Here is a 12,261-nt window from a genome sequence, read left to right as displayed (position 1 = left end):
TTCTACCAATACCCCCTGACTCCGCTATCCGTAAGAGCGCTATCTAGCTCTCTCTTGAATGCGTTCAGAGAATTGGCCTCCACCCTTCTGAGGCAGTGAATTCCACAGATTTACAACTCTCTGACTGAAAAAGTTTTTCCTCATCGTTCTAAATGGCCTACCCCTTATTCTTAAACTGTGGCCCCTGGTTCTGGACTCCCCCAACATTGGGAACATGTTTCCTGCCTCTAACGTGTCCAACCCCTTAATCTTATATGTTTCGATAAGATCCCCTCTCATCCTTCTAAATTCCAGTGTATACTAGTCGCTCCAGTCTTTCAACATATGACAGTCCCGCCATTCCGGGAATTAACCTAGTAAACCTACGCTGCCCAGTGGTATGAATATTGATCTCTCTCATTTCAGGTAGCCCCGGCATTCCCTTTCCCTCTCTCTATCCCTCCCCCACCCAAGTCGCACTAGCTTCTCATTTTATAATAATAATAATAATAATTTTCATTTTCACCCTACAAACACCTTACAATGGCCTGTTTCCTTTATCATCGTTATTTTTTTTGCATATCTTTCATTCATTGTTCTTTATCTCTCCACATCACCATCTATATCTTTTGTTTCCTTTATCCCTAACCAGTCTGAAGAAGGGTCTCGACCCGAGACGTCACCCAGTCCTTCTCTCCAGAGATGTTGCCTGTCCCGCTGAGTTACTCCAGCTTTTTGTGTCCACAAATTATTTCATAATGCTGTCTTAATTGTATGCATTTGTTGTGTTCTGTACATGTTTGTGGAAGAATATCTTGCGGATATTTGCTGCTTTATAACTTTCAAAAGAAAGTTACATTGGTTTGGACCTTGAATTCAAGGTCATCTCCTTCAATTTTCTGGCATTAAGTGGATTAATTCTTCTCTCCGTCTTCAGCAGAACAATCTGAGTAACCCACCAACGCCACCTTCTTCGCTGCCTCCTACGCCACCTCCCTCTGTTCAGCAGAAACTGGTCAATGGTTTAGCCACTTCTGAGGAGCTCACTGAAGGACAGAAAGAACATGAAGGACAAAAAGGTATGAGAATTCATTCGAGCAAAATTATTGGCACAATAAACATTGATTTGACCTAACCCTATCAAGAGGGATTTTTTGATTTTGGTGAGTAGTAGAATATGTGTGGGGCAATAGACAATAGACAATAGGTGCAGGAGTAGGCCATTCAGCCCTTCGAGCCAGCACCGCCATTCAATGCGATCATGGCTGATCACTCTCAATCAGTACCCCGTTCCTGCCTTCTCCCCATACCCCCTCACTCCGCTATCCTTAAGAGCTCTATCCAGCTCTCTCTTGAAAGCATCCAACGAACTGGCCTCCACTGCCTTCTGAGGCAGAGAATTCCACACCTTCACCACCCTCTGACTGAAAAAGTTCTTCCTCATCTCCGTTCTAAATGGCCTACCCCTTATTCTCAAACTGTGGCCCCTTGTTCTGGACTCCCCCAACATTGGGAACATGTTATCTGCCTCTAATGTGTCCAATCCCCTAATTATCTTATATGTTTCAATAAGATCCCCCCTCATCCTTCTAAATTCCAGTGTATACAAGCCCAATCGCTCCAGCCTTTCAACATACGACAGTCCCGCCATTCCGGGAATTAACCTAGTGAACCTACGCTGCACGCCCTCCATAGCAAGAATATCCTTCCTCAAATTTGGAGACCAAAACTGCACACAGTACTCCAGGTGCGGTCTCACCAGGGCCCGGTACAACTGTAGAAGGACCTCTTTGCTCCCATACTCAACTCCTCTTGTTACGAAGGCCAACATTCCATTGGCTTTCTTCACTGCCTGCTGAACCTGCATGCTTCCTTTCATTGACTGATGCACTAGGACACCCAGATCTCGTTGAACTCCCCCTCCTCCTAACTTGACACCATTCAGATAATAATCTGCCTTTCTATTCTTACTTCCAAAGTGAATAACCTCACACTTATCTACATTAAACTGCATCTGCCATGTATCCGCCCACTCACACAACCTGTCCAAGTCACCCTGCAGCCTTATTGCATCTTCCTCACAATTCACACTACCCCCCAACTTAGTATCATCTGCAAATTTGCTAATGGTACTTTTAATCCCTTCGTCTAAGTCATTAATGTATATCGTGAATAGCTGGGGTCCCAGCACCGAACCTTGCGGTACCCCACTGGTCACTGCCTGCCATTCCGAAAGGGACCCATTTATCCCCACTCTTTGCTTTCTGTCTGTCAACCAATTTTCTATCCATGTCAGTACCCTACCCCCAATACCATGTGCCCTAATTTTGCCCACTAATCTCCTATGTGGGACCTTGTCGAAGGCTTTCTGAAAGTCGAGGTACACCACATCCACTGACTCTCCCTTGTCAATTTTCCTAGTTACATCCTCAAAAAATTCCAGTAGATTTGTCAAGCATGATTTCCCCTTCGTAAATCCATGCTGACTCGGAATGATCCCGTTACTGCTATCCAAATGCTCAGCAATTTCGTCTTTTATAATTGACTCCAGCATCTTCCTGGGAGTTGATGGGAATGTGGGGAGAATAAAATTGGTTTAGGGGAGAACCATAGGTGTTTGGTGATCAGTGCAGACTCAGTGGCCCAAATGTGCCGTTTCTGCACTGCACCTCGCTCTGACTGAGCCCCAGATTGCGTTGTTAAAGGTTTTACACTGAATTTCCTGGACCTTAATGTTAACAACTGTTTCCCTCCCCACCAAATTCCTACCATTCACGTACACAATAGTTCGGGGTGGCTTACAGTGGCCAGTTCCCCTACCACCAGCATATCTTTGGGATGTTGGAGGAAACTGGAGCACCCAGGGGGAAACCCATGGAGTCGCACGGAGGATGTGGAAACTCCACACAGATGGGACTCGAGGTCAGGATTGAACCCTGATCACTGGAGTAAAAGGCAGCAGCTCTGCCAGCTGTGCCATCGTGGTGCCCAAATCTTAAATTGATTTAAAAAAAGATGGATTGATTTTGAGTGATGTTGTTGTTCAAAAAAAAATTTCAAATGCTATTATGTTTTATTGTAAGTTGGAATTAAACTGAAGTGGTTGTATTTAATTAGAAAACCTTTTATTGGTGAGATTCACTATCTTGTCGTATTGGTTTTAATTTCCGACATGCCAGTGGCATGGTACATAGCTCACAGTCGAATATTATGTAACTTTTGTCCTTGGTTTATTTATTACAATGCAGTGTAATGCTATTTTTATTTGACTTCATTGCAGATCTCATGACGACAGAACTGAAAAATATGGACATGTTGGCTTCCTTGCCCACACCACCACACAATCAAAATGAAGATCTAAGGTTTTTTATTCACAGCTAAGACTTCTTTAAAATTCTACTCGCTCTTTTTCTTAAATGCTCGCAGATTTACTTTAAGTCTTCAATTATGAGTAAAGCTTTACTACCGTAAGTCACTGCGCTATTTCCACAAAGTAGCAGGTGGATTTTGTACCCAATTGTCATGCAATCCTAGAGCATTGTGCTAAGGCATTGCTCTTTCTTCCTTGTAACAGGTCGCCAAATTGTTTTTTACTTGGTAAATATAACTTTTGTTGACAGCTTGGGAAAGTTAATGTTGGAAATACTTCCTTCCTATCGTTTCAGGAAGTATTGTAGCATAATGGATAAGGTACTGAGTTAGTATCCAGCGACCTGGGCTTTCAAACTGGAGACCAATTTGAATCCCAATATAACAGCTGGGGGTTTTAAATTCAAATGATTCCATAAATCCGATTTAAAAAGGTAGTCTCAGTAATGGTAACTATGAAACGACCAGATTGGTATAAAAACCCATTTGGTTTTCTAATGCCTCTCATGCAAGAATATCTGCTTCCCTTATCCAGTTTTGTTTTGTGACCTCTTCAGGAATACATCAGAAGCTCTGGCATATCACAGAATAAGCATGTGCAACCAAGGATGAATTATTTTCCTTTTTTTTTAAACTTTAAGATTACCTTTAAAGTAACCAAAGTTCTAGAGTGAAAATGAAAAAGTCGATCGAAGGAAAGCTCACAGATGATGTCCGTCCGGTAGCCTTATGATGTGAATCGACCTGCAGTCCAGGATATTGCACCAGTTCTAAACCCTAAAGAAATTGATTCATACTTTCTCCTCAACAGTAGAGCAGAGTTGGAAGAGGACAGACAAACCCCTGACAGCATTGTGCCGGCATCCTCGCCAGAAAGTGTCCTTGGGCAGGAAACATCCCGGTTTCCCTTGCTGACCGAAGTGAAGGAAGAGTCAATGGACCGTGCCCTATCTCCTGTAATTCCCATCATTCCAGGAGCTTGTATCCCAGGTTAGTTTGAGAAATTAGTAATTGCCAATTAAGCAATGTTTAATCATTGCTTACAACGTTTACTGTGATCCTGTGGTCACAAAGAATTCTATAATCTATATACTAAAACTCTCGTTTGTTATCTTGTTTGTGACTGAACTTCAGCCAAAACGGTACACGATGGCGTGACAATTTTAGGCCCACCTTACTCACCATTGTCACTTTAGTGATAATGCAAGTAGTTTTATTGAAATCGGTGTTATATTTTTTAAGTTATTCACATTTTAAAGTTTAAAGGGAGGGGAGGAGGAGGGGGGAGAAGGGAGGGGGGGGGGGGGTTGAGGAGAGAGGGGAGAGGACAGGGTGCTGGACCAATGCAGGAGAGGTTTGAGCCCAACGGGTCCACTTGGTCTAGTACCTTTCTAATTTTATCCCTGCATGTTTTGCCCTGCACCTATTTTCTACAATGTTGAGCACTTGATATTTGTCATTGACTTGCCTTTTAATGCCATTTCCAACCCTGTATGTTCCTTAACGTTCTGGTTTGGGAATCCCCCCTATTTTAGTGGGGAAAATATGTAGTCTGAACTTTCATCTTATTGAATGCCTTCAACTCATGATACTGATTTCCCTTCAAGTCGCAGATTATCGTCCATTTATTCACCAGCTCATATCTCATTCTGGTAGATTTTTTTCTCTCCATCTGGTTTACCTTATTTTCTGTCACTTTGGTAAATCTAACCAAATTATGATTGCTGTCTCCAAATTATTTTCCCACTGCCCAACATTTTCCCCTTTGTCCAGTTAAATCCTTGAAACAAAGTCCTGTACTGCCCCCTCTTGATCAGTTTGTGAAATACTTTTTTAAAAACATTCTCTTGAATTCATTTCAAGGATTCTGCACCTTCTTTAATCCTCTGCTGCTGGTCTAGTTAAAGTCAAGTTACTGTTACTGCTGTATCTTCTTGCACTTACGAACATTGTCTATATATTTACTCTTTACTGTTTGGAGAGCTTGCAGTATTCTCTCATTAATGTTATTGGCTTTTTTTTGCTCATTTCAATCCAAAATTGCCCATTTGTTGATTTTGCTGCCATATTCTCCCTCCCAAGAACTCTATATTGCAACGGTTTCCTTAATCCTCACAAAGAGAAAGTTATTCTTTCAGGTCAAAGAAAAGGGACTTCTACCAAAAAACATTGACTTTCTACTCCAGGAGGGTGGCCATTTAGAACAGCGATGAGGAAAAACTTTTTCAGAGCGTTGTAAATCTGTGGAATTCTCTGCCTCAGAAGGCAGTGGAGGCCAATTCTCTGAATGTATTCAAGAGAGAGCTAGATAGAGCTCTTAAGGATAGCGGAGTCAGGGGGTATGGGGAGAAGGCAGGAACAGGGTACTGATTGAGAATGATCAGCCATGATCACATTGAATGGTGGTGCTGGCTCGAATGGCCTACTCCTGCACCTATTGTCTATTGTAATTTCCATCACATCAAACCAGCATTGCATTGTCATCAAACTGTCTTTAAACTTGGACTTGCTAATGCAATATGTAGATGATACTTCTATTCAAATAAGTAAATACAGCATTTTAGGTTAATTTTGTAGTTTTAAGGAAAAAGAACAAGCACTGTGGTATTATTTAATGTCTTGCTAAGTCCACATTTCAATTCTGAATTACTAATTTGTCCTTTTCAAATACTTGTTTCTCTTTAGTATTTCCTGATACAAAGCCATTTGTAAATACAGAACCATTTGTCGAAAATACTGAGAAGGACGCACCTTTCTCTGGTCCATGGAAGAGTGGCAAAGGAAACCAGGTTGCAGTCACACTCACTGTCTCAGGGACTGTTGCCAAGGTAAATAAATAATTTTAACCTATTCTGGTCTCGTTCTTGGGTGTTTGGTTCATGGCAGCCGGTGTCATTAGAAAATCGTATCGCACAGAATCATTAAATGGTCTCCTGTTTACCACAGGTAGACATCGTACAAAATGTAATGCAAATTCTGTGCACATTGACACTGAACAAACACGTCTTTGAGATGAAGATATAGGTACAAAGAAACAAGATTAGGAATGGAGCAAACTGGGTTTCATGTCTTTAATATTTCAATAACTATTTGTTATAGGATATAAATAGAATGATGACAGTTCTTGCTCAGTTGCTCCAAATGAAGATCCCGGGATCCTACGAAGTTGCGGCTGTTCCAGACAGTTCACGGTCTTTCCTGCCAGGTGGGAAAAAATCCCCGTTGGAAGCCCCTGATCAAGGTATGCGTAACTTTGACCTTTTCAAAACTAAGCAATTTGTTTCCATCGCTAGGAATTAGATATTTCCCATGGATAATGAATCCTCTGCTCCACAAACGAAAAGTACCAAACCATGATCAGTTGTGGTACTCTGGTCATTTCTATTCAAGTGAGCAAATCGACTGACTTTTTTAAACTAACTTTGGAGTCGTAAATTGGCTCTTGACATCCTATGTTTTCCACAGATGGGGTTTTGGCACGTATCTGATTTCACTAATAGCTCAGCATTCAAAATAGATGGTCATCTATATTGTTTGTTGTCAATTTTGGTTTGTTAACATTTAAAGTAATGAAAAAAGACTGTTGGATTCATCATACATCATAGACTGCCTATTATATTCTTGGTTCTGTTTAATTAACCCCACAAAGCAAGGTTGTCCCCAAACACCACCCATCCCAAACACTATTTAAATATATATTTCATCATACGTCACTCATTGAATTATACAGAAATTACAACAATCAGGCCACTTGACCCAACTCTTGTTGAAGTTTCCATATATATTTCCTTGCAATAGAGAGGAGGCTATTTCAGCCCATCAAGTCTATGCCAGCTCACAGAGCAATCCAGTTAATCTACCAACCCGCATATCTTTTGGGATGTGGGAAGAAACTCGAAACCCTAAACTCGAGGAGGAAACACAAGGTTGCAGAGAGAAAATGCGTCCTCCACTTTGATAGCACCCAAGGTCAGGATTGAACCTGGGTTACTGGAGCTGTGACTTAACAGTTTTATTAGCTGCATCACTGTGCTGCCCCAAAGACGTTTCCTCCATTTGAGCAGTACTCCTTAACTCTTAATATAAAACAGTAACAACAGTCGTACATACTTCCGAATTACCAAAGCTAGCACCGTTTTCCTTGCGAGCTGATAATGTTGACGTTTTGATTCTTTTTTTAGTAGGCTCCAAAGAAGATTCAGAGGATTTGGAGAAACTGGTGTTGGAAAAACATCATTGGTTCAAGCAGTATGATGTCACGTTACCAGGCTCTGCCCTTAAGAAACCAGGGGAAGACATGGCAAGTGCCACACCGGTATGTGTATACTCCCAGCTGAAGAGCATGTGGCTATTGGGGTACATTTCGATGGGGAGAGGGATATTAAGTATGACTAGCAATGGTTATTGAAATCCCTGATTTCTTGGAGTTTGCTTAAGAACTCGGAGTTATCTTGACAATTGTATACGATGATATCATTGACAGCTAGATTGATCATTTAGTCAAATGTTCCTCAACTTTAATCCACTAACACGTCACAGTGGTTGATGGTCAAGACACCAAACTACTAAATGAAATTTGGTTGGTACACAAACATGATTTTCAAACACACTTTGAGAACAGTAGAAAAGTAAGAAAGCGTTCACGTTTTCAGTGACATCCATGACTCGGCTGGTAGCAATCTTGGTAGTCGGAAAGCTTTCAATTCTGACTCCAGAGTTGTGAATTGAAAAATATACGTATCACTTTAATGCCGTACTGATTCAGTGCTACACTCTACTGTGGCAGATCTTTCAGATTACATATTAAACAGATACCTAATGTGTTGTCTTGGGGATGTAGACAAATTAAAGGTGCTATCCACAATGTCCTTCATTCAACGTCGCTAAAACTAATTACCTGGTCCTATCATTGATGTTTTTAGGAACTTAGTGTACAAAGATTGGCTGGTGCGTTTCTTGTACTTGATGTTTACACTTGTGACTGAACTTAAGTATTTAATTGGCCTGCAAACATAAAAGACAGCCCTTGGCAGAAGGCAGTTAGCAATGTGAGCTTGGCTAGAGTAGGAAGAGGTTGTAGAGGTATGGAAGAGCAAACTGGAGAGACTACCAGATAAGGTCAAGAATTTTCAAATCGATGCATTGGGGAATGGAAATTGGCTGAAACCAGTGTTGCTGGGGAGTCGCTGTGCAAAAGGTTTTGAATGACACTTTTTTAAAGTGAGAAACCGATTGTTGTTTTCAATATATTGGTGACTTGTGCTATTTCAAAACATAATGGCTTCTATTGCTATTCTCTCTTTAGGAAACTTCCTCGGAATGTCCAACCAAGGAAAGAATTGTGGTGCATCATTATAGCAATAATATGTCTATACTCGATGTTCACCAGCTTCCCATAATCCAGCCAGAGAGTTCTCCACTCTCGTCCCCAAGTATATCATCACCTGGAACCCCAGCAGAGTCAAGCAAGCCTGATCCATCAATTGAATCACCAAAGATCAAGCATCCTCACCCACTGGATGAAAAGCAGTTTGAAGAACCTCAACCACTGATGAAGAGATGGCGAGGAATCCGTTGGAAGCGTTTGGAGTTTAAACTCATATTTCATAAAGGGAAATTTAAACATGTCTCACAACATGAAATTGAAGAACTCATTCAGAAGCTGGGGACATCATTAAAACCAGACCCCATGCCCAAGGACACGCGGAGGTGCTGTTTCTGTCATGAAGATGGTGATGGCCCAACAGATGGGCCAGCAAGACTGTTGAATCTGGATTTGGATTTGTGGGTCCATCTAAACTGTGCATTGTGGTCCTCTGAAGTTTATGAGACTCAGGCAGGGGCACTGATAAATGTGGAAGTGGCTTTCCACAGGGGACTCACCACAAAGTGTGCTTTTTGTCAAACGACCGGTGCCACTACAGGTTGCCATCGGGTTCGGTGCCCAAACACCTACCATTTTGCTTGTGCGATCCGTGCCCGGTGCATGTTTTTTAAGGACAAGACCATGCTCTGCAGTCAACATAAATTGAAAGGAACAAATGAACAGGAAATTCGTTTCTTTGCCGTTTACCGCCGCGTCTACATTCAGAGAGATGAGGTGAAGCAGATCGCCAGCATTGTGCAGCGTGGCAAACGCAGCCATATGTTCAGGGTTGGCGGGCTGATTTTTCATACCATCGGCCAGTTGCTCCCCCATCAGATGCAGGAATTCCACAGTGTAACAGCTCTTTATCCAATTGGATTTGAAGCGACTCGCATTTATTGGAGTATGCGATACACTAACAGGCGTTGTTGCTACCATTGCACCATCAATGATACTAATGGAAAACCTGAGTTTGATGTCCAGATTATTGAACAAGGACATGAGGATTTGATTGTTACTGATTGGACCCCACAAGGTAAAATATAACCAAATCATGTTCAGAATGAATATTGAGCTAAAATATTATAGACAATAGGTGCAGGAGTAGGCCATTCGGCCCTTCGAGCCAGCACCGCCATTCAAGGTGATCACGGCTGATCATTCACAATCAGTACCCCGTTCCTGCCCTCTTCCCATACCCCCTGACTCCGCTATCCTTAAGAGCTCTATCTAGCTCTCTCTTGAATGCATTCAGAGAATTGGCCTCCACTGCCTTCTGAGGCAGAGAATTCCATAGATTCACAACTCTCTGACTGAAAAAGTTTTTCCTCATCTCCGTTCTAAATGGCCTACCCCTTATTCTTAAACTGTGGCCCCTGGGTCTGGACTCCCCCAACATTGGGAACATGTTTCCTGCCTCTAACATGTCCAACCCCTTAATAATCTTATACGTTTCGATAAGATCCCCTCTCATCCTATATTCCAGTGTATACAAGCCTAGTCGCTCCAGTCTTTCAACATATGACAGTCCCATCATTCCGAGAATTAACCGAGTAAACCTATGCTGCACGCCCTCAATAGCAAGAATATCCTTCCTCAAATTTGGAGACCAAAACTGCACACAGTACTCCAGGTGCGGTCTCACTAGGGCCCTGTACAACTGCAGAAGGACCTCTTTGCTCCTACACTCAACTCCTCTTGTTATGAAGGCCAACATTCCATTGCCTGCTGTACCTGCATGCTTCCTTAGAGTAGTTGCCGCAGTTTAGAAATACTTGATGGCCCCATCCAATCCTTAACTCCAAAAATCTCAACAGGAAGCCTGCCTCTTAAAATAATTTTGTGAAACATGCCATATCACTTTGAATGCAATACTTCCTCTCCCACTTGTGTTATTTTAAATTTTAGTATCTCATCCTGTGTAGCTTTAGAGCAATTTATGTAGTTGGCTTTCGCTCTTAAATGTATAGTGTTGGAATTGTTTATTCCTAGTTATATTTATTAATTGTAATGCTCTTTAAGCACACTGGTGCAGATGCAATGTGTCAAATGACAACCTTGTATTCTGTCCTGTTTTTATGATTGTGATCTACAGAAATTATTATTCGGTTAATGTTAAAAATGCATTATTCGGTTCAATTTTCAAATGCTGCTCATAATTTCCATTATTGCCATGTGTGGTCAGCTGACGTTTCATAGCAGACTGGACAGATATCTGTGGTACATTCAGCATAATGGAAAGGTGCATCTAATACCTCTGTATATTGTACTGCTGATCTGTTGATATGCTTTATATAAGAAAATGACTGCAGATGCTGGTACAAATCGAAGGTATTTATTCACAAAATGCTGGAGTAACTCAGCAGGTCAGGCAGCATCTCGGGAGAGAAGGAATGGGCGACGTTTCGGGTCGAGACCCTTCTTCAGACTGATGTCAGGGGGGCGGGACAAAGGAAGGATACAGGTGGAGACAGGAAGACAGTGGGAGATCTGGGAAGGGGGAGGGGAAGAGAGGGACAGAGGAACAATCTAAAGTTGGAGAAGTCAATGTTCATACCACTGGGCTGCAAGCTGCCCAGGTGAAATATGAGGTGCTGTTCCTCCAATTTCCAGTGGGATATGCTTTAGTGCACATGGCCATGCTCTCCCACGTTACCTTATGGCCAGCTAAGAACAACTGTGGCCAATATAAGGAAAAAGTTAGGTCGACAGATCAAGAGTTTGTTCATTTGCAGGCAAAAGGAGAAAGTAACTGGACTTTGAGGGCAGGGACTTGGGTTGGAAAGTTATACATTTGGAACTGAGTGTTTTTGGTACTTAAGCTGTTGAACCATAACTTGTAAATAACCGGCGTGTATTTTCTACTTCCTCTCATTTCTCAGGAGTTTGGAACAGAATTCTTGAACCGATTGTGCGGCTGCGGAGAGAAGCAGACATGCTGAGACTTTTTCCTGATTATATTAAAGGAGAGGATATGTTTGGTCTGACTATCCACGCTATCCTGAGGATCGCAGAATCGGTAAGAAAAGATAAGCCCCAAATAAAGAAGTACCTCCAAATGCAAGTTCTTGAAGTGCTTATTATTGGTTCAGCATGTAATGTAAAAATCTGTTAAATCTCTACTTAGATGGGCTACTGTGCCTCCCCTCCACTGTAGAGACTAATAAATGTCATCAGAAATGATGGGTAAATAAGGAGAAAGATGGGGAGGGAATATATGAAGGATGGTGATGTGTTGTAGTCCTGAAACGGGATGTCCAAAATGGAGCAGATATGCACTGTGAATATATCCAGTAGTCACTTGTAGACTGGTCAAGGTTTTTGCTTTAAAAATAGCTATTCAGATAGAAATAGTTTTATGTATGTAAGTAGATATAGAGGTGTGTAAAATCCAGCAACACAAATGTTATGTGCTGAGGCAGAGAATTGTTGATTGAGAGTGATTTGGAGCTGGGGTAGGATGAAGCAGGGCAGGGCAGAAATGGTGAAACCATTGTTTTCGGTGGAAGTTAGTAAACAATGCAAGATTGTCCATTATTTGGTAATAA

The 12,261-nt window shown here is 41.8% G+C and overlaps 1 protein-coding gene across 13 annotated transcripts in view; it reads left to right on the top strand.

The window, feature by feature from the left end:
- kmt2d (lysine (K)-specific methyltransferase 2D) overlaps positions 1-12,261 on the top strand; it is a 144,865-nt gene that overhangs the window by 119,803 nt on the left and 12,801 nt on the right. For 9 of the 13 annotated variants that reach the window (XM_078431613.1, XM_078431612.1, XM_078431615.1 and 6 more), the window contains 8 exons: positions 917-1,058; positions 3,260-3,341; positions 4,160-4,338; positions 6,034-6,176; positions 6,448-6,589; positions 7,530-7,663; positions 8,654-9,749; positions 11,596-11,732. In XM_078431613.1, the coding sequence (XP_078287739.1) occupies positions 917-1,058; positions 3,260-3,341; positions 4,160-4,338; positions 6,034-6,176; positions 6,448-6,589; positions 7,530-7,663; positions 8,654-9,749; positions 11,596-11,732 (2,055 nt within the window). The remainder of the gene's footprint in view (positions 1-916; positions 1,059-3,259; positions 3,342-4,159; positions 4,339-6,033; positions 6,177-6,447; positions 6,590-7,529; positions 7,664-8,653; positions 9,750-11,595; positions 11,733-12,261) is intronic. The other 4 variants (XM_078431623.1, XM_078431620.1, XM_078431619.1 and 1 more) reach the window with 3 other exon arrangements.

This window comes from Rhinoraja longicauda, chromosome 42, assembly GCF_053455715.1.
Source record: "Rhinoraja longicauda isolate Sanriku21f chromosome 42, sRhiLon1.1, whole genome shotgun sequence".
In the NCBI taxonomy this organism is placed as follows: Eukaryota; Metazoa; Chordata; class Chondrichthyes; order Rajiformes; family Arhynchobatidae; genus Rhinoraja; species Rhinoraja longicauda.
The sequence above is the reverse complement of the archived record's forward strand: the minus strand, read 5'-3'. Positions and strand labels throughout refer to the sequence as shown.